A 22864-nucleotide genomic window follows, 5' to 3' on the forward strand; every position below is an offset into this window, starting at 1 on the left:
AGAATCCCCCCCATGGGGCGCAGGGTTTCCCCCAGGCTCGGCCTTGAGCCCTCACAAATGGACTTAGAACTGAAAGGAAAGGTTTTAAAACCCCAAAATGAGGCTTCGGACCCTAAAGACAGGGTCCCCTAGCACTGAAAATTGGGATTTGGTGTGAAAAAGGAGGGTTTAATCCTGCAGTGAGAATTTGGGGTCTTGAAAAGGGAGGGTTGGATTTTAAAAAGTGGGGTTTGTACCTTAAAAAAAGAGTTTTTTTTTCACATGAAATTATAAAATCTTGAAGGTTGGAAAGATCTCTCAACCTAATCTGGAGAAATCCCCCATGAAAGCACGCCCCTAAACCTTTTAAACTCTGGACACTCCAAGGAGGTTTTCTGACCTCCAACAGAGCTTTTGGGCTGAAAAGGGTGGATTTTCCCAAAATAAACCTTGACCAAAGTAAACTTTGTCCTCATCAAAACTTTATTGACCTTAAAAAAAAAAAAAAAAGAGTAGTTTTTTTGTTTGTTTGCTTGTTAGCCTGAAATGATAAAATCTTGAAGGTTGGAAAGATCTCTCAACCTAATCTGGAGAAATCCCCCATGAAAGCACGCCCCTAAACCTTTTAAACTCTGGACCTCCAAGGAGGTTTTCTGACCTCCAACAGAGCTTTTGGGCTGAAAAGGGTGGATTTTCCCAAAATAAACCTTGACCAAAGTAAACTTTGTCCTCTCAAAACTTTATCCTCTCAAAACAAAATTTACCCAAAGAAAACTCTCTCCTCTCAAAATGGGGCTGGGTGTGACCCCTCATTTGTCCACCCAAATCCTTGAACTTTTGCTCTTTACTGCGTGCCATAAAACTACAAAACCCCGTTTTCCACCCCCGAGTCCTTCAGAATTTCGATTTCTTTTTCGAGGAGACCCCAAAAAGGGGGGCACAGCCTCGGCTCCCCCCTCACGGTGCAGGCGGGCCCAGCAGGGAGGCTGAGGGGGCCCTCAGGGAGGGCGGCCATTTTGTGGTCCCTTAAAGAGGTTTATTTTCAGCTTGAAACGATAAAATCTTTAAGGTTGGAAAGATCTCTCAGCCTAATTTGGAGAAATCCCCCATGAAAGCGCGCCCCTAAACCTTTCAAACTCCTCCAGGCACGGTCTAAGGAGGTTTTCTGACCTCCAGCGGTGCTTTTGGTCTGAAAAGTGTGGATTTTACCACCCAAAATGAAACGTGACCAAATAAACTTTGTCCTATCAAAACTTTAACTGCTCAAAACTTACAAAAAAAAAAAGTGGGGTGTTGGACCGTAAAAAAAAAAAAAAGAGTAGGGTTTTTTTTTTTTTTTTCACATGAAATTATAGAGTCTTTAAGGTTGGGCTCCCCCCGTCTCCTTGGAGGCCACCTCAGCAGGCACCAAAGGAGGAGGCCGGGCACAGGAGGGAGGCCGGCGCGGAGCTGTGAGGATGATGGAGGCTGCGGAGCGCCTCCCTTAGGAGGAGAGGCCGAGGGGGTCTTTAGCTCGGAGGACGCCGAGGGGTGAACGCAGGAGGCACCGGACAAACATGGGGACGAAATTTATTTGTGGTGAGGGCGGCAAAACGTGGAGCAGGCTGCCCGGGGGGGTGCGGAGGCTCCTCTGCAGGCATCCGAACCCCCTGCGGCCGTGAGGTGAGCTAGTCGTCCTTGCTCTGGCAGGGGGATGGGTCCTTGGACGTCCCTTCAGAGCCGGAACCTTCTGGGCTCTCCTCGGGCTGGGGCTCGGTCTTCGGCCTCTGGCGGCGCCTTCGAGGCCAGCAGCAGAGCGCCGCCAGCGGGTTCCACGGCACCGGCAGCCGCCGGAGCCACTTGCGATGCTGCAGCAGGGCCTGGATGGTGCGGGAGGTCTCCGCGCGCACCGAGGGCGCCGCGTCGTGCATCATGGGCTGCAGGACTGCGGGAGGACGGAGAGAGGCTGGAGCCTCCGCCGGGCCGCGGAGACCCCTCCGGGAGCCCCCAGCCGGGAGGAACGCGGGGAGCAGCCGCTCCGAGCGCCCCGCGGCCCCCCCGATTCGTTCCCCCCCCAGCCTCCACCGCGCCTCCCCCGGGGCGGAGGCCCGGCCTCCAGTCCTCCCCCGCCCGGCCTCCAGTGCTCCCCTCACTCACTGTCGATGATTTCGCGCAGCTTCTCTTCGCTCTGGTCCTGGAGGAGCTCCGCGGCGAGCCCTAGGAGCAAAGCCGCCCGTCAGCCTCCGCCCCGGGCAGGGCGAGGGGAGGCCGCGGGGCCTCTTGCGGAGGCCGCTGGGGCAGGGAGGTGGCCTCACCGATGAACCTCACGGTCTCCTCGCGCACGGATGCCTGAGGGTCCTCCAGGTACGCCCGGCTCTGCTGTAGGCGCTTCTCTACCCGGTCTCGATCCTGCTGCAGCTGGAGAGGCCGCGAGGCTCGGTGAGCCTCCCCGGCCCCGTTTCTTCCCCCCCACCCACCCACCTCGGGGAACCCCCGAGAGCCCCCCGCCAGCCTCGCCGCGGAGGCCGCCCTCACCAGGCACGCTCTGATCCTCCAGGTCTGCTCCATGTGGGCCACGTCCTTCAGCTCATCCCACCACAAGAGCTCCGCCGCCGCCATGAGGGCTTCTTGGGAGGCCTGCGAGGCAGCGGAGGCACGGGGCTCGGCGCCGGCTCCTCGCGCCCTCCGGCCTCGCCGCGAGCCTCCGTCGCCGGCGCTTACCTTGGCCACGCTGTGGGTCTCGTCGCTCATGCGCAGGTAGAGCGGGACGAGGATCTTGCGCACCTTCTTCCACATCTGCGTCTTGTGCCTCCACAGCACGCGCTCCATGGCCGCCTTGAAGAGCTTCATGGAGCTCTCCCGCACCGCGGCGGCCTCCTGGGGAAGAGGAAGAGGAAGGGGGACGGGGGTTTCGGCTGCGTGGCTCCGGCACGGGCGGGCGCCGCGGGGCCGCGGAGGCTCGTCCTCCCGCTTACGTTGTCCAGGAGAGGCTTGACCACGTCGACCAGCTCGAGGGCGGTGAGGCTGGCCGCCTTCCTTCTCCACGATGCCGAGGATGTTGCCGCAGACCGCCAGGGCCGCCGCCGTGATGTGGGGCTTGCCGAACTGCAGGGTCTCCAGCACGTCCGGCAGCAGGCACTGCCCTGCCTTGGCCTGCGCCGAAAACACCGGGGCGTGAGGAGGCCGCCGCGCCGCCAGCCGAGGCCGGGAGCGGGGAGGGGAAGAGGGCGGAGGCTCACCAGCTGCGGCCTCTCCATCAGCGCCGCCAGGCCTTTGAGCGCCAGCCAGAGCAGGTGGAAGTTGGCGGTCCTGAGGCAGCGCTGCAGGCACTCCACGTCCCGCAGCTCCTTGGGGACGGGGTCTTCGGGGCGCTGGGCGTAGAGGAGGCTGAGGCGGACGAGGCTGAGGTCCTCGGCCACCCCGAGGAACTCGCGGATGTTCCTGTCGTGCAGCAGCAGGTGGAGCTCGTGCAGGAGCCGCTTCGCCATGGCGGGCACGGCAAACATCACCTCCCACATGTCCATCGAGGCGCTGCGGGCACGGAGAGGGCGTTATCGGCGGGGGCCCCGCGGGGGTTATCGGGGGAGCCCTGGGGGCTGCGGTTTGGGGTGCCCTGGAGGCTCGGGGGCCGGTACCTTTCTTGGGACGGGCAGATGAAGAGCACGGTCATGAGCACGGAGCGGGGGAAGCACTCCGTGAGGAGGACGAGCAGCTCCAGGAGCCTCTTCCGCACGTCGGGCGCCGGCTGCTTCTTCAGCGTTTTGAAGAAGAAGTTGACGAAGTGCGGGACCTGCCGGGGGGACGCGGGGGGGTGAAAAGCGGCCTCCTTTCCTTCCCTGCCGGGGGGGGCGTCGAGGGCCGGGGGAGGGGGCTCAGGGCGGGGGGGCTCTCACGTCCGCCAGCCAGCTGATGGGGTCTCGGGTGGTCGCGTCGAGCAGAAAGGAGACCCAGTGCTGGTCCTCATCGCACACGCCTTCTGTCACAAGCTGCAGGCAGGTGAGGATGAGGTCCGTCCTCTGCGAGATCTTCAGGTACCTCCCGAAGGGCTGCGGAAGGCGAGGAGGAGGTTGAAGAGGAGGCCGGGGAGGGAGGAGGCCCCGGCCTCGAGGCTCTGGGGGCTGCGGGGAAAGGGGGGGGGAACGACGCGGCCGGGGGTGGCCGAGCCGCTCACCTCCAGCGAGGAGCACTTGGCCAGGAACTCGCCCAGCTTGCAGACCCTTTCCATGGCTCTCCTGCGGGCGAGGGCGTTCGCGGAGGTGCAGAACGCATCAGGGCCTGCGAGGAGAAAAGCGAGCTGCCGGCGGGGCTCGGGAGGGCTGGGGGCTGGGGGCTGGGGGGGCTGGGGGGGAGCCCCTCAGGGAGAAGGGGAGCCCCTCGGGGTGGGGGAGAGACCCTCAGAGAGAAGGGGAGCCCCTCGGGGTGGGGGGGAGCCCCTCAGGGAGAAGGGGAGCCCCCTCGGGGTGGGGGGGAGCAACCTGGGGTGAGGAGGAGCCCCTCGGGGTGACGAGAAGCCCCCAGGGTGACGAGAAGCCCCCCAGGACGACGAGAAGCCCCCCAGCCGGGCGCGGGACAGACCTGCACGACGCTCTGCAGCTTCTCCGGGAGCTTGGTGGCCGGCGGGCTGAGCAGCAGCAGCTGCAGCATGCTGTCCACGGCGTGCATGGTCTGCGAGTGGGGGGGGGAACGAGCGTGGGGTGAGCGTGGGGCTGGGGGCGCCCCGGGAAGGGCCCTGGGGAACCCCCCGGGGAGGGGAGGGAGGGGAGGGGAGGGGGCGCCGGCACCCACCATCACATAGAAGCGCGCGTTCAGCTTCTCCTTGGGGGGCAGCAGGAAGACGCTCTGGAAGCAGGTGTCGAGCAGCCGCAGCATCTCCCTCACCTTGATCACCTGCACCGTGCTGCGAGGAGAGGGGGGGGGAGTGAGGCCGCAGCTGAGGCCCGGCCTCGAGGAGAGGGCGCGAGGCGAGGCCGGCCTCCCGAACCCAAGAACCCTCGGTCGAGGCCGGAGGCGGCCCCGGGCGCGTACCTCAAGGCGGCGACGGCCAGCATGGCTTGCTCTCGCACCGGAGACTGCAGCTGGTCCTGGGGCTCCGACGCCAGCACGATCTGCGGGAGGGGAGCGGGACGGGAGCTGGCACCCGGCCCCCCAGCCCCCGGCGGCACCCAAGGTTGCAGCAGCCCCCCCCCGGCCGCCCGCCTCACCCCCTTCTCACCTCGATGTGCCTGGCCACGTCGGTGCGGCGACAGAAGCAGTCGAGGCCCGCCGACAGCCCCTTCTCGCGGGCGGTGGTGCAGACGCTGCAGACGCTCTCCAGAAACTTCATTTTCTGCTCCTCGCTCAGGTGGCTCTGCGGGAGACCCCCGGTGAGGGTGGGGAGCCCCGGCCGGGAGCCCCCCCCCCAGCCCCCAAGCATCCACGGGGGTCGCCTTTACCTTTTGCTTGTTGGTTACAAAGGCGTCAATGGTGGTCACGGCCTCCTCTTCCTCCTGGTACACGGCCAGGTCGTCGAAGGCTGGGGGAGAGACAGCGAAGGGGGCCATGAGGGGAGAGCGGCGGCAGGGGCGGCGGCGAGCCCCCCCCCGGGGGAGCTCGGCGCGTTCGTGGCGGGGGTTTCTCTGCACTCACGGCCCGGCAGCGGCACGACCTCCTCCTCCTCCTCCTCCTGCTTCACCTCGAGGAAGTCGGAGGATTCCTCAATGGGGGTGGCCCAGCTGTCCACCCAGGCCAAGCGGGGCCGCTCGGGGGGGGGTTTGTCTGCCATGGTGAGGGGGGGCGCGAAGGGAGGGAATGAAGCTCCACGCGGGGTGGGTCTCCGGCTCGCTCCCTCTCGCTCCTGCCCTGTCCTGACAGGCACTGGGGGGGGCGGCGAGGCGGCGACGGCTTTTATGTCGTGACATGGCGCGGGTCTCAAAGGGACCCTAACAACAGCACCCGCCCGGCCATGAGACCCCAAAAAGGGGGGGGCACGGCCTCAGCTCCCCCACCCCACACCCTCGTCAGCCTCCCATAAAAGCCCCCAGAACACCCCAAAACCCCTAAATCTCCCCCAAAATCTTTAAGGCTGGAAAGATCTCTCAACCTAATCTGGAGAAATCCCCCATGAAAGCGCGCCCCTAAACCTTTCAAACTCCTCCAGGCACGCTCTAAGGAGGTTTTCTGACCTCCAACGGAGCTTTTGAGTTGAAAAGGGTGGATTTTCCCAAAATAAAAATTTGCCAAAGTAAAACCATGTCTTCTGAAAACTTTGTCCTCTCAAAACTTTATCCTCTCAAAACAAAATTTACCAAAATAAAACTTTCTCCTCTCAAAATGGGTTAGGGGTTCGACCCCTCATTTTGACCACCCAAATCCTTGAACTTTTGTGTTTCCCACGTGCTCTACAACCACAAAACCCCATTTTTCACTCCCCAGTCCTTCAGAATTCCGATTTTTTTTCGAGGAGACCCCAAAAAGGGGGGCACAGCCTCGGCTCCCCCCTCACGGCGCAGGCCGGGCCCAGCAGGGAGGCTGAGGGGCCCTCAGGGAGGGCGGCCATTTTGGGGTCCCTCACGGAGCACAGAGGGGAGCACAGAGAGGTTTTAAAACCCCAAAATGAGGCTTCCGACCCTAAAGACAGGGTCCCCTAGCACTGAAAATTGGGATTTGCTGTGAAAAAGGAGGGTTTAATCTTGCAGTGAGAATTTGGGGTCTTGAAAAGGGAGGGTTGGATTTTAAAAAGTGGGGTTTGCACCTTAAAAAAAGAGGTTTATAGCCAAAAATTACAAAAAGGTTGGAAAGATCTCTTAACCTAATTTTGGAGAAATCCCCCATGAAAGCATGCCCTTAAACCTTTTAAAGTCCTCCAGGCATGGTCCAAGGAGGACCTCCAAGGAGGTTTTCTGGTCTCAAACAGAGCTTTTGGGCTGAAAAGGGTGGGTTTTCCCAAAATAAAACTTGACCAAAATAAACTTTGTCCTCTCAAAACTTAATCCTCTCAAAACTTTATTCTCTCAAAACCAAATTTACCAAAATAAAACTTTATTCTCTCAAAACAGGGCTGGGGTGTGACCCCTCATTTTTCCACCCAAATCCTTGAACTTTTGCTCTTTACTGTGTGCCGTAAACCCACAAAACCCCGTTTTCCACCCTAGTCCTTCAGAATTTCGATTTGTTTTCGAGGCGACCCCAAAAAGGGGGGCACAGCCTCGGCTCCCCCCTCACGGTGCAGGCCGGGCCCAGCAGGGAGGCTGAGGGGGCCCTCAGGGAGGGCGGCCATTCTGTGGTCCCTCACGGAGCACAGAGGGGAGCACAGAGAGGTTTTAAAACCCCAAAATGAGGCCTCGGACCCTAAAGACAGGGTCCCCTAGCACTGAAAATTGGGATTTTTTGTGAAAAAGGAGGGTTTAATCCTGCAGTGAGAATTTGGGGTCTTGAAAAGGGAGGGTTGGATTTTAAAAAGTGGGGTTTGCACCTTAAAAAAAAAAAAAAAAGAGTAGTTTTTTTGGTTTGTTTGTTTGTTTGTTTTTCACATGAAATTATAAAGTCTTTAAGGTTGGGCTCCCCCCGTCTCGTTGGAGGCCACCTCAGCAGGCGCCAAAGGAGGAGGCCGGGCACAGGAGGGAGGCTGAGGGAGCCCTCAGGGAGGGTGGCCATTTTGTGGTCCCTTAAAAAGATTTTTTTTAGCCTGAAATGATAAAATCTTTAAGGTTGGAAAGATCTCTCAACCTAATCTGGAGAAATCCCCCATGAAAGCGCGCCCCTAAACCTTTCAAACTCCTCCAGGCACGGTCTAAGGAGGTTTTCTGACCTCCAACGGTGCTTTTGGTCTGAAAAGGGTGGATTTTCCCAAAATGAAAATTGACCAAAATAAACTTTGTCCTATCAAAACTTTAACTGCTCAAAACTTTCTCCTCTCAAAACGAAATTTACCAAAATAAAACTTTATTCTCTCAAAACGGGGCTGGGGTTTGATCCCTCATTTGTCCACCCAAATCCCTGAACTTTTGTGTTTCCCACGTGCTCTACAACCACAAAACCCCATTTTTCACTCCCCAGTCCTTCAAAATTTCGATCTTTTTTGAAGAAGACCCCAAAAAGGGGGGCACAGCCTCGGCTCCCCCCTCACGGCGCAGGCCGGGCCCAGCAGGGAGGCTGAGGGGGCCCTCAGGGAGGGCGGCCATTTTGTGGTCTCTCAGAGCTTTGCTCTGGGGACTTGGGGCTTCCCTGGGGGGCTCGGAGCCCTTGCCCCGCAGCCACGAGCACTTGGCCAGGAACTCGCCCACTTTGCAGATCCTTTCCACGGCTCTCCTGCAGGCAAGGGCCTCAGAGAGAAGGGGAGCCCCTCGGGGCGGTGGGGGGACCGTCGGAGTGATGGGGAGCAACGTGGGGTAAGCAGGAGCCCCCCAGGGTGGTGGGGAGCTCCTCGGGGAATGGTCGGGAGCCCCTGGGGTTTGTGGGGAGCCCATGGGGTGGTGAGAAGCCCCTCAGAGTGATGGGGAGACCCCCAGGGTGGTGGGGAGCACTTCGGGGTGATGGGGAGCAACGTGGGGTAAGAAGGAGCCCCCCACGGTGAGCGGGGGCCCCGAGGGTGCTGCGGAGCTCCTTGGGGTGGTGAGAAGCCCCTCAAAGTGAAGGGGAGACCCCCGGGGTGGTGGGGGGCCCCTCGGGGTGAGGATGAGCCCCTCAGGGCGATGGGGAGCAATGTGGGGCAAGGAGGAGCCCCCCAGGGTGAGGGGGTCCCCAGCATTGGGGTGGGTGATCCTTGGGAGGTACCTTCAGATCCCAAACTTTTTGGGGTCCTTTGAGGCTGGGACTCCGGCCAGAGCTCTGTTTGGGGGGGTCTCCGGCTCGCTCCCTCTCGCTCCTGCCCTGTCCTGACAGGCACTGGGGGGGGCGGCGAGGCGGCGACGGCTTTTATGTCGTGACATGGCGCGGGTCTCAAAGGGACCCCAACGACAGCACCCGCCTGGCCATGAGACCCCAAAAAGGGGGGGCACAGCCTCAGCTCCCACACCCCACACCCTCGTCAGCCTCCCATAAAAGGCTCCAGAACACCTCAAAACCCCTAAATCTCCCCCAAACCACCCAAGGCACCAGAATCCCCCCCCATGGGGCGCAGGTTTTCCCGCAGGCTCGGCCTTGAGCCCTCACAAATGGACTTAGAACTGAAAGGAAAGGTTTTAAAACCCCAAAATGAGGCTTCGGACCCTAAAGACAGGGTCCCCTAGCACTGAAAATTGGGATTTGGTGTGAAAAAGGAGGGTTTAATCCTGCAGTGAGAATTTGGGGTCTTGAAAAGGGAGGGTTGGATTTTAAAAAGTGGGGTTTGCACCTTAAAAAAAGAGGTTTATAGCCAAAAATTACAAAATCTTTAAGGTTGGAAAGATCTCTTAACCTAATTTTGGAGAAATCCCCCATGAAAGCACGCCCTTAAACCTTTTAAAGTCCTCCAGGCATGGTCCAAGGAGGACCTCCAAGGAGGTTTTCTGGTCTCAAACAGAGCTTTTGGGCTGAAAAGGGTGGGATTTCCCATAATAAAACTTGACCAAAATAAACTTTGTCCTCTCAAAACTTAATCCTCTCAAAACTTTATTCTCTCAAAACCAAATTTACCAAAATAAAACTTTATTCTCTCAAAACAGGGCTGGGGTGTGACCCCTCATTTTTCCACCCAAATCCTTGAACTTTTGCTCTTTACTGTGTGCCGTAAACCCACAAAACCCCGTTTTCCACCCCAGTCCTTCAGAATTTCAATTTGTTTTCGAGGCGACCCCAAAAAGGGGGGCACAGCCTTGGCTCCCCCCTCACGGCGCAGGCCGGGCCCAGCAGGGAGGCTGAGGGGGCCCTCAGGGAGGGCGGCCATTTTGTGGTCCCTCACGGAGCACAGAGGGGCTGAGGAGAGATGGCTGCCCGTGGCTTCTGGGGGGGACGCGGGGACGTGTCAGGGAATGGGGGGGCTCTGGGAACAGGGGGGGGCCTCTGCTAATTACAGTCCTCAGTCGTTAGTGTTGGAAGAGACCTCCAGTGTCACCTGGTCCCAAAAACTGAATGTGGGACTCGAGGGTCAGCGCAGTGCTCGAGGACCCACCCCCCCAAATAAAATTTCACAAAGCTCCCCTCAAAACCCCCCTAAAAGCCCCCAGAACACCCCAAAACCCCTAAATCTCCCCCAAACCACCCAAGGCAGCAGAATCCCCCCCATGGGGCGCAGGTTTTCCCCCACGCTCGGCCTTGAGCCCTCACAAATGGACTGAGAACTGAAAGGAAAGGTTTTAAAACCCCAAAATGAGGCTTCGGACCCTAAAGACAGGGTCCCCTAGCACTGAAAATTGGGATTTGGTGTGAAAAAGGAGGGTTTAATCTTGCAGTGAGAATTTGGGGTCTTGAAAAGAGAGGGTTGGATTTAAAAAAGTGGGGTTTGGGCCTTAAAAAAAAAAAGAGTAGTTTTTTTGGTTTGTTTGTTTGTTTGTTTTTCACATGAAATTATAAAGTCTTTAAGGTTGGGCTCCCCCCGTCTCGTTGGAGGCCACCTCAGCAGGCACCAAAGGAGGAGGCCGGGCACAGGAGGGAGGCTGAGGGAGCCCTCAGGGAGGGCGGCCATTTTGTGGTCCCTTAAAAAGATTTTTTTTAGCCTGAAATGATAAAATCTTGAAGGTTGGAAAGATCTCTCAACCTAATTTGGAGAAATCCCCCACGAAAGCACGCCCCTGAACCTTTTAAACTCCTCCAGGCACGGTCTAAGGAGGTTTTCTGACCTCCAACGGTGCTTTTGGTCTGAAAAGGGTGGATTTTCCCAAAATGAAAATTGACCAAAATAAACTTTGTCCTATCAAAACTTTAACTGCTCAAAACTTTCTCCTCTCAAAACAAAATTTACCAAAATAAAACTTTATTCTCTCAAAACGGGGCTGGGGTTTGATCCCTCATTTGTCCACCCAAATCCTTGAACTTTTGTGTTTCCCACGTGCTCTACAACCACAAAACCCCATTTTTCACTCCCCAGTCCTTCAAAATTTCGATCTTTTTTGAAGAAGACCCCAAAAAGGGGGGCACAGCCTCGGCTCCCCCCTCACGGCGCAGGCCGGGCCCAGCAGGGAGGCTGAGGGGGCCCTCAGGGAGGGCGGCCATTTTGTGGTCCCTCACGGAGCACAGAGGGGCTGAGGAGAGATGGCTGCCCGTGGCTTCTGGGGGGACGCGGGGACGTGTCAGGGAATGGGGGGGCTCTGGGAACAGGGGGGGGCCTCTGCTAATTACAGTCCTCAGTCGTTAGTGTTGGAAGAGACCTCCAGGGTCACCTGGTCGCAAAAACTGAATGTGGGACTCGAGGTTCAACGCAATGCTCGAGGATCCCCCCCCCCCCGAAAATAAAGCTTCAGAAAGCACCCCCCCCCAAAAACACAAGGTCCCCTCAAAACCCCCCTAAAAGCCCCCAGAACACCCCAAAACCCCTAAATCTCCCCCAAACCACCCAAGGCAGCAGAATCCCCCCCATGGGGCGCAGGGTTTCCCCCAGGCTCGGCCTTGAGCCCTCACAAATGGACTTAGAACTGAAAGGAAAGGTTTTAAAACCCCAAAATGAGGCTTCGGACCCTAAAGACAGGGTCCCCTAGCACTGAAAATTGGGATTTGGTGTGAAAAAGGAGGGTTTAATCCTGCAGTGAGAATTTGGGGTCTTGAAAAGGGAGGGTTGGATTTTAAAAAGTGGGGTTTGTACCTTAAAAAAAGAGTTTTTTTTTCACATGAAATTATAAAATCTTGAAGGTTGGAAAGATCTCTCAACCTAATCTGGAGAAATCCCCCATGAAAGCGCGCCCCTAAACCTTTTAAACTCCTCCAGGCACGGTCTAAGGAGGTTTTCTGACCTCCAACGGTGCTTTTGGTCTGAAAAGGGTGGATTTTACCACCCAAAATGAAACGTGACCAAAGTAAACTTTGTCCTATCAAAACTTTAACTGCGCAAAACTTTAAAAAAAAGTGGGGTTTGGACCTTAAAAAAAAAAAAAAAAAGAGTAGTTTTTTTTGTTTGTTTGCTTGTTAGCCTGAAATGATAAAATCTTGAAGGTTGGAAAGATCTCTCAAGCTAATTTGGAGAAATCCCCCATGAAAGCACACCCCTAAACCTTTTAAACTCTGGACCTCCAAGGAGGTTTTCTGACCTCCAACAGAGCTTTTGGGCTGAAAAGGGTGGATTTTCCCAAAATAAACCTTGACCAAAGTAAACTTTGTCCTCTCAAAACTTTATCCTCTCAAAACAAAATTTACCCAAAGAAAACTCTCTCCTCTCAAAATGGGGCTGGGGTGTGACCCCTCATTTGTCCACCCAAATCCTTGAACTTTTGCTCTTTACTGCGTGCCATAAAACTACAAAACCCCGTTTTCCACCCCCGAGTCCTTCAGAATTTCGATTTCTTTTTCGAGGCGACCCCAAAAAGGGGGGCACAGCCTCGGCTCCCCCCTCACGGTGCAGGCGGGCCCAGCAGGGAGGCTGAGGGGGCCCTCAGGGAGGGCGGCCATTTTGTGGTCCCTTAAAGAGGTTTATTTTCAGCTTGAAACGATAAAATCTTTAAGGTTGGGAAGATCTCTCAACCTAATTTGGAGAAATCCCCCATGAAAGCGCGCCCCTAAACCTTTCAAACTCCTCCAGGCACGGTCTAAGGAGGTTTTCTGACCTCCAGCGGTGCTTTTGGTCTGAAAAGGGTGGATTTTACCACCCAAAATGAAACGTGACCAAAATAAACTTTGTCCTATCAAAACTTTAACTGCTCAAAACTTTCTCCTCTCAAAACAAAATTTACCAAAATAAAACTTTATTCTCTCAAAACGGGGCTGGGGTTTGATCCCTCATTTGTCCACCCAAATCCTTGAACTTTTGTGTTTACCACGTGCTCTACAACCACAAAACCCCATTTTTCACTCCCCAGTCCTTCAAAATTTCGATCTTTTTTGAAGAAGACCCCAAAAAGGGGGGCACAGCCTCGGCTCCCCCCTCACGGCGCAGGCCGGGCCCAGCAGGGAGGCTGAGGGGGCCCTCAGGGAGGGCGGCCATTTTGTGGTCCCTCACGGAGCACAGAGGGGCTGAGGAGAGATGGCTGCCCGTGGCTTCTGGGGGGGACGCGGGGACGTGTCAGGGAATGGGGGGGCTCTGGGAACGGGGGGGGCTCTGCTAATTACAGTCCTCAGTCGTTAGGGTTGGAAGAGACCTCCAGGGTCACCTGGTCGCAAAAACTGAATGTGGGACTCGAGGTTCAACGCAATGCTCGAGGATCCCCCCCCCCCCGAAAATAAAGCTTCAGAAAGCACCCCCCCCCAAAAAACACAAGGTCCCCTCAAAACCCCCCTAAAAGCCCCCAGAACACCCCAAAACCCCTAAATCTCCCCCAAACCACCCAAGGCAGCAGAATCCCCCCCATGGGGCGCAGGGTTTCCCCCAGGCTCGGCCTTGAGCCCTCACAAATGGACTTAGAACTGAAAGGAAAGGTTTTAAAACCCCAAAATGAGGCTTCGGACCCTAAAGACAGGGTCCCCTAGCACTGAAAATTGGGATTTGGTGTGAAAAAGGAGGGTTTAATCCTGCAGTGAGAATTTGGGGTCTTGAAAAGGGAGGGTTGGATTTTAAAAAGTGGGGTTTGTACCTTAAAAAAAGAGTTTTTTTTTCACATGAAATTATAAAATCTTGAAGGTTGGAAAGATCTCTCAACCTAATCTGGAGAAATCCCCCATGAAAGCGCGCCCCTAAACCTTTTAAACTCCTCCAGGCACGGTCTAAGGAGGTTTTCTGACCTCCAACGGTGCTTTTGGTCTGAAAAGGGTGGATTTTACCACCCAAAATGAAACGTGACCAAAGTAAACTTTGTCCTATCAAAACTTTAACTGCGCAAAACTTTAAAAAAAAGTGGGGTTTGGACCTTAAAAAAAAAAAAAAAAAGAGTAGTTTTTTTTGTTTGTTTGCTTGTTAGCCTGAAATGATAAAATCTTGAAGGTTGGAAAGATCTCTCAAGCTAATTTGGAGAAATCCCCCATGAAAGCACACCCCTAAACCTTTTAAACTCTGGACCTCCAAGGAGGTTTTCTGACCTCCAACAGAGCTTTTGGGCTGAAAAGGGTGGATTTTCCCAAAATAAACCTTGACCAAAGTAAACTTTGTCCTCTCAAAACTTTATCCTCTCAAAACAAAATTTACCCAAAGAAAACTCTCTCCTCTCAAAATGGGGCTGGGGTGTGACCCCTCATTTGTCCACCCAAATCCTTGAACTTTTGCTCTTTACTGCGTGCCATAAAACTACAAAACCCCGTTTTCCACCCCCGAGTCCTTCAGAATTTCGATTTCTTTTTCGAGGCGACCCCAAAAAGGGGGGCACAGCCTCGGCTCCCCCCTCACGGTGCAGGCGGGCCCAGCAGGGAGGCTGAGGGGGCCCTCAGGGAGGGCGGCCATTTTGTGGTCCCTTAAAGAGGTTTATTTTCAGCTTGAAACGATAAAATCTTTAAGGTTGGGAAGATCTCTCAACCTAATTTGGAGAAATCCCCCATGAAAGCGCGCCCCTAAACCTTTCAAACTCCTCCAGGCACGGTCTAAGGAGGTTTTCTGACCTCCAGCGGTGCTTTTGGTCTGAAAAGGGTGGATTTTACCACCCAAAATGAAACGTGACCAAAATAAACTTTATCCTATCAAAACTTTAACTGCTCAAAACTTAAAAAAAAAAAAGTGGGGTTTGGACCGTAAAAAAAAAAAAAAGAGTAGGGTTTTTTTTTTTTTTTCACATGAAATTATAAAGTCTTTAAGGTTGGGCTCCCCCCGTCTCCTTGGAGGCCACCTCAGCAGGCACCAAAGGAGGAGGCTGGGCACAGGAGGGAGGCCGGCGCGGAGCTGTGAGGATGATGGAGGCTGCGGAGCGCCTCCCTTAGGAGGAGAGGCCGAGGGGGTCCTTAGCTCGGAGGACGCCGAGGGGTGAACGCAGGAGGCACCGGACAAACATGGGGACGAAATTTATTTGTGGTGAGGGCGGCAAAACGTGGAGCAGGCTGCCCGGGGGGGGTGCGGAGGCTCCTCTGCAGGCATCCGAACCCCCTGCGGCCGTGAGGTGAGCTAGTCGTCCTTGCTCTGGCAGGGGGATGGGTCCTTGGACGTCCCTTCAGAGCCGGAACCTTCTGGGCTCTCCTCGGGCTGGGGCTCGGTCTTCGGCCTCTGGCGGCGCCTTCGAGGCCAGCAGCAGAGCGCCGCCAGCGGGTTCCACGGCACCGGCAGCCGCTGGAGCCACTTGCGATGCTGCAGCAGGGCCTGGATGGTGCGGGAGGTCTCCGCGCGCACCGAGGGCGCCGCGTCGTGCATCATGGGCTGCAGGACTGCGGGAGGACGGAGAGAGGCTGGAGCCTCCGCTCGGGCCGCGGAGACCCCTCCGGGAGCCCCCCAGCCGGGAGGAACGCGGGGAGCAGCCGCTCCGAGCGCCCCGCGGCCCCCCCGATTCGTTCCCCCCCCCAGCCTCCACCGCGCCTCCCCCGGGGCGGAGGCCCGGCCTCCAGTCCTCCCCCGCCCGGCCTCCAGTGCTCCCCTCACTCACTGTCGATGATTTCGCGCAGCTTCTCTTCGCTCTGGTCCTGGAGGAGCTCCGCGGCGAGCCCTAGGAGCAAAGCCGCCCGTCAGCCTCCGCCCCGGGCAGGGCGAGGGGAGGCCGCGGGGCCTCTTGCGGAGGCCGCTGGGGCAGGGAGGTGGCCTCACCGATGAACCTCACGGTCTCCTCGCGCACGGATGCCTGAGGGTCCTCCAGGTACGCCCGGCTCTGCTGTAGGCGCTTCTCTACCCGGTCTCGATCCTGCTGCAGCTGGAGAGGCCGCGAGGCTCGGTGAGCCTCCCCGGCCCCGTTTCTTCCCCCCCCACCCACCCACCTCGGGGAACCCCCGAGAGCCCCCCGCCAGCCTCGCCGCGGAGGCCGCCCTCACCAGGCACGCTCTGATCCTCCAGGTCTGCTCCATGTGGGCCACGTCCTTCAGCTCATCCCACCACAAGAGCTCCGCCGCCGCCATGAGGGCTTCTTGGGAGGCCTGCGAGGCAGCGGAGGCACGGGGCTCGGCGCCGGCTCCTCGCGCCCTCCGGCCTCGCCGCGAGCCTCCGTCGCCGGCGCTTACCTTGGCCACGCTGTGGGTCTCGTCGCTCATGCGCAGGTAGAGCGGGACGAGGATCTTGCGCACCTTCTTCCACATCTGCGTCTTGTGCCTCCACAGCACGCGCTCCATGGCCGCCTTGAAGAGCTTCATGGAGCTCTCCCGCACCGCGGCGGCCTCCTGGGGAAGAGGAAGAGGAAGGGGGACGGGGGGTTTCGGCTGCGTGGCTCCGGCACGGGGCGGGCGCCGCGGGGCCGCGGAGGCTCGTCCTCCCGCTTACGTTGTCCAGGAGAGGCTTGACCACGTCGACCAGCTCGAGGGCGGTGAGGCTGGCCGCCTTCTTCTCCACGATGCCGAGGATGTTGCCGCAGACCGCCAGGGCCGCCGCCGTGATGTGGGGCTTGCCGAACTGCAGGGTCTCCAGCACGTCCGGCAGCAGGCACTGCCCTGCCTTGGCCTGCGCCGAAAACACCGGGGCGTGAGGAGGCCGCCGCGCCGCCAGCCGAGGCCGGGAGCGGGGAGGGGAAGAGGGCGGAGGCTCACCAGCTGCGGCCTCTCCATCAGCGCCGCCAGGCCTTTGAGCGCCAGCCAGAGCAGGTGGAAGTTGGCGGTCCTGAGGCAGCGCTGCAGGCACTCCACGTCCCGCAGCTCCTTGGGGACGGGGTCTTCGGGGCGCTGGGCGTAGAGGAGGCTGAGGCGGACGAGGCTGAGGTCCTCGGCCACCCCGAGGAACTCGCGGATGTTCCTGTCGTGCAGCAGCAGGTGGAGCTCGTGCAGGAGCCGCTTCGCCATGGCGGGCACGGCAAACATCACCTCCCACATGTCCATCGAGGCGCTGCGGGCACGGAGAGGGCGTTATCGGCGGGGGCCCCGCGGGGTTATCGGGGGAGCCCTGGGGGCTGCGGTTTGGGGTGCCCTGGAGGCTCGGGGGCCGGTACCTTTCTTGGGACGGGCAGATGAAGAGCACGGTCATGAGCACGGAGCGGGGGAAGCACTCCGTGAGGAGGACGAGCAGCTCCAGGAGCCTCTTCCGCACGTCGGGCGCCGGCTGCTTCTTCAGCGTTTTGAAGAAGAAGTTGACGAAGTGCGGGACCTGCCGGGGGGACGCGGGGGGGTGAAAAGCGGCCTCCTTTCCTTCCCTGCCGGGGGGGGCGTCGAGGCCGGGGGAGGGGGCTCAGGGCGGGGGGGCTCTCACGTCCGCCAGCCAGCTGATGGGGTCTCGGGTGGTCGCGTCGAGCAGAAAGGAGACCCAGTGCTGGTCCTCATCGCACACGCCTTCTGTCACAAGCTGCAGGCAGGTGAGGATGAGGTCCGTCCTCTGCGAGATCTTCAGGTACCTCCCGAAGGGCTGCGGAAGGCGAGGAGGAGGTTGAAGAGGAGGCCGGGGAGGGAGGAGGCCCCGGCCTCGAGGCTCTGGGGGCTGCGGGGAAAGGGGGGGGAACGACGCGGCCGGGGGTGGCCGAGCCGCTCACCTCCAGCGAGGAGCACTTGGCCAGGAACTCGCCCAGCTTGCAGACCCTTTCCATGGCTCTCCTGCGGGCGAGGGCGTTCGCGGAGGTGCAGAAACGCATCAGGGCCTGCGAGGAGAAAAGCGAGCTGCCGGCGGGGCTCGGGAGGGCTGGGGGCTGGGGGCTGGGGGGGCTGGGGGGGAGCCCCTCAGGGAGAAGGGGAGCCCCTCGGGGTGGGGGAGAGACCCTCAGAGAGAAGGGGAGCCCCTCGGGGTGGGGGGGAGCCCCTCAGGGAGAAGGGGAGCCCCTCGGGGTGGGGGGGAGCAACCTGGGGTGAGGAGGAGCCCCTCGGGGTGACGAGAAGCCCCCCAGGACGACGAGAAGCCCCCCAGCCGGGCGCGGGACAGACCTGCACGACGCTCTGCAGCTTCTCCGGGAGCTTGGTGGCCGGCGGGCTGAGCAGCAGCAGCTGCAGCATGCTGTCCACGGCGTGCATGGTCTGCGAGTGGGGGGGGAACGAGCGTGGGGTGAGCGTGGGGCTGGGGGCGCCCCGGGAAGGGCCCTGGGGAACCCCCCGGGGAGGGGAGGGAGGGGAGGGGAGGGGGCGCCGGCACCCACCATCACATAGAAGCGCGCGTTCAGCTTCTCCTTGGGGGGCAGCAGGAAGACGCTCTGGAAGCAGGTGTCGAGCAGCCGCAGCATCTCCCTCACCTTGATCACCTGCACCGTGCTGCGAGGAGAGGGGGGGGGAGTGAGGCCGCAGCTGAGGCCCGGCCTCGAGGAGAGGGCGCGAGGCGAGGCCCGGCCTCCCGAACCCAAGAACCCTCGGTCGAGGCCGGAGGCGGCCCCGGGCGCGTACCTCAAGGCGGCGACGGCCAGCATGGCTTGCTCTCGCACCGGAGACTGCAGCTGGTCCTGGGGCTCCGACGCCAGCACGATCTGCGGGAGGGGAGCGGGACGGGAGCTGGCACCCGGCCCCCAGCCCCCGGCGGCACCCAAGGTTGCAGCAGCCCCCCCCCCGGCCGCCCGCCTCCCCCCCTTCTCACCTCGATGTGCCTGGCCACGTCGGTGCGGCGACAGAAGCAGTCGAGGCCCGCCGACAGCCCCTTCTCGCGGGCGGTGGTGCAGACGCTGCAGACGCTCTCCAGAAACTTCATTTTCTGCTCCTCGCTCAGGTGGCTCTGCGGGAGACCCCCGGTGAGGGTGGGGAGCCCCGGCCGGGAGCCCCCCCCCCAGCCCCCAAGCATCCACGGGGGTCGCCTTTACCTTTTGCTTGTTGGTTACAAAGGCGTCAATGGTGGTCACGGCCTCCTCTTCCTCCTGGTACACGGCCAGGTCGTCGAAGGCTGGGGGAGAGACAGCGAAGGGGGCCATGAGGGGAGAGCGGCGGCAGGGGCGGCGGCGAGCCCCCCCCCGGGGGAGCTCGGCGCGTTCGTGGCGGGGGTTTCTCTGCACTCACGGCCCGGCAGCGGCACGACCTCCTCCTCCTCCTCCTCCTGCTTCACCTCGAGGAAGTCGGAGGATTCCTCAATGGGGGTGGCCCAGCTGTCCACCCAGGCCAAGCGGGGCCGCTCGGGGGGGGGTTTGTCTGCCATGGTGAGGGGGGCGCGAAGGGAGGGAATGAAGCTCCACGCGGGGTGGGTCTCCGGCTCGCTCCCTCTCGCTCCTGCCCTGTCCTGACAGGCACTGGGGGGGGCGGCGAGGCGGCGACGGCTTTTATGTCGTGACATGGCGCGGGTCTCAAAGGGACCCTAACAACAGCACCCGCCCGGCCATGAGACCCCAAAAAGGGGGGGGCACGGCCTCAGCTCCCCCACCCCACACCCTCGTCAGCCTCCCATAAAAGCCCCCAGAACACCCCAAAACCCCTAAATCTCCCCCAAAATCTTTAAGGCTGGAAAGATCTCTCAACCTAATCTGGAGAAATCCCCCATGAAAGCGCGCCCCTAAACCTTTCAAACTCCTCCAGGCACGCTCTAAGGAGGTTTTCTGACCTCCAACGGAGCTTTTGAGTTGAAAAGGGTGGATTTTCCCAAAATAAAAATTTGCCAAAGTAAAACCATGTCTTCTGAAAACTTTGTCCTCTCAAAACTTTATCCTCTCAAAACAAAATTTACCAAAATAAAACTTTCTCCTCTCAAAATGGGTTAGGGGTTCGACCCCTCATTTTGACCACCCAAATCCTTGAACTTTTGTGTTTCCCACGTGCTCTACAACCACAAAACCCCATTTTTCACTCCCCAGTCCTTCAGAATTCCGATTTTTTTTCGAGGAGACCCCAAAAAGGGGGGCACAGCCTCGGCTCCCCCCTCACGGCGCAGGCCGGGCCCAGCAGGGAGGCTGAGGGGCCCTCAGGGAGGGCGGCCATTTTGTGGTCCCTCACGGAGCACAGAGGGGAGCACAGAGAGGTTTTAAAACCCCAAAATGAGGCTTCCGACCCTAAAGACAGGGTCCCCTAGCACTGAAAATTGGGATTTGCTGTGAAAAAGGAGGGTTTAATCTTGCAGTGAGAATTTGGGGTCTTGAAAAGGGAGGGTTGGATTTTAAAAAGTGGGGTTTGCACCTTAAAAAAAGAGGTTTATAGCCAAAAATTACAAAAAGGTTGGAAAGATCTCTTAACCTAATTTTGGAGAAATCCCCCATGAAAGCATGCCCTTAAACCTTTTAAAGTCCTCCAGGCATGGTCCAAGGAGGACCTCCAAGGAGGTTTTCTGGTCTCAAACAGAGCTTTTGGGCTGAAAAGGGTGGGTTTTCCCAAAATAAAACTTGACCAAAATAAACTTTGTCCTCTCAAAACTTAATCCTCTCAAAACTTTATTCTCTCAAAACCAAATTTACCAAAATAAAACTTTATTCTCTCAAAACAGGGCTGGGGTGTGACCCCTCATTTTTCCACCCAAATCCTTGAACTTTTGCTCTTTACTGTGTGCCGTAAACCCACAAAACCCCGTTTTCCACCCTAGTCCTTCAGAATTTCGATTTGTTTTCGAGGCGACCCCAAAAAGGGGGGCACAGCCTCGGCTCCCCCCTCACGGTGCAGGCCGGGCCCAGCAGGGAGGCTGAGGGGGCCCTCAGGGAGGGCGGCCATTCTGTGGTCCCTCACGGAGCACAGAGGGGAGCACAGAGAGGTTTTAAAACCCCAAAATGAGGCCTCGGACCCTAAAGACAGGGTCCCCTAGCACTGAAAATTGGGATTTTTTGTGAAAAAGGAGGGTTTAATCCTGCAGTGAGAATTTGGGGTCTTGAAAAGGGAGGGTTGGATTTTAAAAAGTGGGGTTTGCACCTTAAAAAAAAAAAAAAAAGAGTAGTTTTTTTGGTTTGTTTGTTTGTTTGTTTTTCACATGAAATTATAAAGTCTTTAAGGTTGGGCTCCCCCCGTCTCGTTGGAGGCCACCTCAGCAGGCGCCAAAGGAGGAGGCCGGGCACAGGAGGGAGGCTGAGGGAGCCCTCAGGGAGGGTGGCCATTTTGTGGTCCCTTAAAAAGATTTTTTTTAGCCTGAAATGATAAAATCTTTAAGGTTGGAAAGATCTCTCAACCTAATCTGGAGAAATCCCCCATGAAAGCGCGCCCCTAAACCTTTCAAACTCCTCCAGGCACGGTCTAAGGAGGTTTTCTGACCTCCAACGGTGCTTTTGGTCTGAAAAGGGTGGATTTTACCACCCAAAATGAAACGTGACCAAAGTAAACTTTGTCCTATCAAAACTTTAACTGCGCAAAACTTTAAAAAAAAGTGGGGTTTGGACCTTAAAAAAAAAAAAAAAAGAGTAGTTTTTTTTGTTTGTTTGCTTGTTAGCCTGAAATGATAAAATCTTGAAGGTTGGAAAGATCTCTCAAGCTAATTTGGAGAAATCCCCCATGAAAGCACACCCCTAAACCTTTTAAACTCTGGACCTCCAAGGAGGTTTTCTGACCTCCAACAGAGCTTTTGGGCTGAAAAGGGTGGATTTTCCCAAAATAAACCTTGACCAAAGTAAACTTTGTCCTCTCAAAACTTTATCCTCTCAAAACAAAATTTACCCAAAGAAAACTCTCTCCTCTCAAAATGGGGCTGGGGTGTGACCCCTCATTTGTCCACCCAAATCCTTGAACTTTTGCTCTTTACTGCGTGCCATAAAACTACAAAACCCCGTTTTCCACCCCCGAGTCCTTCAGAATTTCAATTTCTTTTTCGAGGCGACCCCAAAAAGGGGGGCACAGCCTCGGCTCCCCCCTCACGGTGCAGGCGGGCCCAGCAGGGAGGCTGAGGGGGCCCTCAGGGAGGGCGGCCATTTTGTGGTCCCTTAAAGAGGTTTATTTTCAGCTTGAAACGATAAAATCTTTAAGGTTGGGAAGATCTCTCAACCTAATTTGGAGAAATCCCCCATGAAAGCGCGCCCCTAAACCTTTCAAACTCCTCCAGGCACGGTCTAAGGAGGTTTTCTGACCTCCAGCGGTGCTTTTGGTCTGAAAAGGGTGGATTTTACCACCCAAAATGAAACGTGACCAAAATAAACTTTGTCCTATCAAAACTTTAACTGCTCAAAACTTTCTCCTCTCAAAACAAAATTTACCAAAATAAAACTTTATTCTCTCAAAACGGGGCTGGGGTTTGATCCCTCATTTGTCCACCCAAATCCTTGAACTTTTGTGTTTCCCACGTGCTCTACAACCACAAAACCCCATTTTTCACTCCCCAGTCCTTCAAAATTTCGATCTTTTTTGAAGAAGACCCCAAAAAGGGGGGCACAGCCTCGGCTCCCCCCTCACGGCGCAGGCCGGGCCCAGCAGGGAGGCTGAGGGGGCCCTCAGGGAGGGCGGCCATTTTGTGGTCCCTCACGGAGCACAGAGGGGCTGAGGAGAGATGGCTGCCCGTGGCTTCTGGGGGGGACGCGGGGACGTGTCAGGGAATGGGGGGGCTCTGGGAACGGGGGGGGCTCTGCTAATTACAGTCCTCAGTCGTTAGGGTTGGAAGAGACCTCCAGGGTCACCTGGTCGCAAAAACTGAATGTGGGACTCGAGGTTCAACGCAATGCTCGAGGATCCCCCCCCCCCCGAAAATAAAGCTTCAGAAAGCACCCCCCCCCAAAAAACACAAGGTCCCCTCAAAACCCCCCTAAAAGCCCCCAGAACACCCCAAAACCCCTAAATCTCCCCCAAACCACCCAAGGCAGCAGAATCCCCCCCATGGGGCGCAGGGTTTCCCCCAGGCTCGGCCTTGAGCCCTCACAAATGGACTTAGAACTGAAAGGAAAGGTTTTAAAACCCCAAAATGAGGCTTCGGACCCTAAAGACAGGGTCCCCTAGCACTGAAAATTGGGATTTGGTGTGAAAAAGGAGGGTTTAATCCTGCAGTGAGAATTTGGGGTCTTGAAAAGGGAGGGTTGGATTTTAAAAAGTGGGGTTT

At 57.5% G+C, this 22864-nt stretch overlaps 2 protein-coding genes across 3 annotated transcripts; both read right to left on the bottom strand.

Annotated features, from left to right (window-relative positions):
- Nucleotides 1-1646: 1646 nt before the first annotated feature.
- On the bottom strand, nt 1647-6703 carry LOC136789204 (uncharacterized). The gene is made up of 13 exons (XM_066989181.1): nt 5584-6703; nt 5391-5470; nt 5171-5305; nt 4984-5063; nt 4744-4855; nt 4434-4623; nt 4130-4233; nt 3852-4004; nt 3594-3748; nt 3198-3489; nt 2274-3111; nt 2116-2175; nt 1647-1903 (listed from the first exon to the last, which is right to left on the bottom strand). The coding sequence occupies exons 1-13, from the start codon at nt 5717-5719 to the stop codon at nt 1647-1649; spliced, it is 2592 nt and encodes an 863-aa protein (XP_066845282.1). The 5' UTR covers nt 5720-6703.
- Nucleotides 6704-14903: 8200 nt separating this feature from the next.
- Nucleotides 14904-20037, bottom strand: LOC136789241 (uncharacterized). 2 transcript variants are annotated; one of them, XM_066989230.1, is made up of 16 exons: nt 18940-20035; nt 18747-18826; nt 18527-18661; nt 18340-18419; nt 18099-18210; nt 17890-17979; nt 17505-17609; nt 17228-17380; nt 16971-17125; nt 16576-16867; nt 16313-16489; nt 16057-16212; nt 15871-15972; nt 15650-15752; nt 15492-15551; nt 14904-15276 (listed from the first exon to the last, which is right to left on the bottom strand). In XM_066989230.1, the coding sequence occupies exons 1-16, from the start codon at nt 19208-19210 to the stop codon at nt 15020-15022; spliced, it is 2328 nt and encodes a 775-aa protein (XP_066845331.1). In that variant the 5' UTR covers nt 19211-20035; the 3' UTR covers nt 14904-15019. The 2 variants fall into 2 exon arrangements, with proteins under 2 accessions (XP_066845331.1, XP_066845332.1); XM_066989231.1 differs by lacking the exon at nt 17890-17979 and having other exon boundaries at nt 18940-20037.
- Nucleotides 20038-22864: the final 2827 nt, after the last annotated feature.

The sequence above is a fragment of the Anser cygnoides genome, unplaced genomic scaffold (genome assembly GCF_040182565.1).
Source record: "Anser cygnoides isolate HZ-2024a breed goose unplaced genomic scaffold, Taihu_goose_T2T_genome scaffold_43_1, whole genome shotgun sequence".
Taxonomy (NCBI): Eukaryota; Metazoa; Chordata; class Aves; order Anseriformes; family Anatidae; genus Anser; species Anser cygnoides.

Excerpts from the sequence above, each read along its gene's own strand:
- LOC136789204 (XM_066989181.1), bottom strand. The coding sequence starts at position 5,719 with ATGGCAGACAAACCCCCCCCCGAGCGGCCCCGCTTGGCCTGGGTGGAC. Across the intron at positions 5,471-5,583 it reads GGTCGTGCCGCTGCCGGGCC|CCTTCGACGACCTGGCCGTG; the intron begins GTGAGTGCAGAG and ends TCTCTCCCCCAG. Across the intron at positions 5,306-5,390 it reads TTGTAACCAACAAGCAAAAG|AGCCACCTGAGCGAGGAGCA; the intron begins GTAAAGGCGACC and ends GGTCTCCCGCAG.
- LOC136789241 (XM_066989230.1), bottom strand. The coding sequence starts at position 19,210 with ATGTCACGACATAAAAGCCGTCGCCGCCTCGCCGCCCCCCCCAGTGCC. Across the intron at positions 18,662-18,746 it reads TTGTAACCAACAAGCAAAAG|AGCCACCTGAGCGAGGAGCA; the intron begins GTAAAGGCGACC and ends GGTCTCCCGCAG. Across the intron at positions 17,381-17,504 it reads CCAAGTGCTCCTCGCTGGAG|CCCTTCGGGAGGTACCTGAA; the intron begins GTGAGCGGCTCG and ends CGCCTTCCGCAG.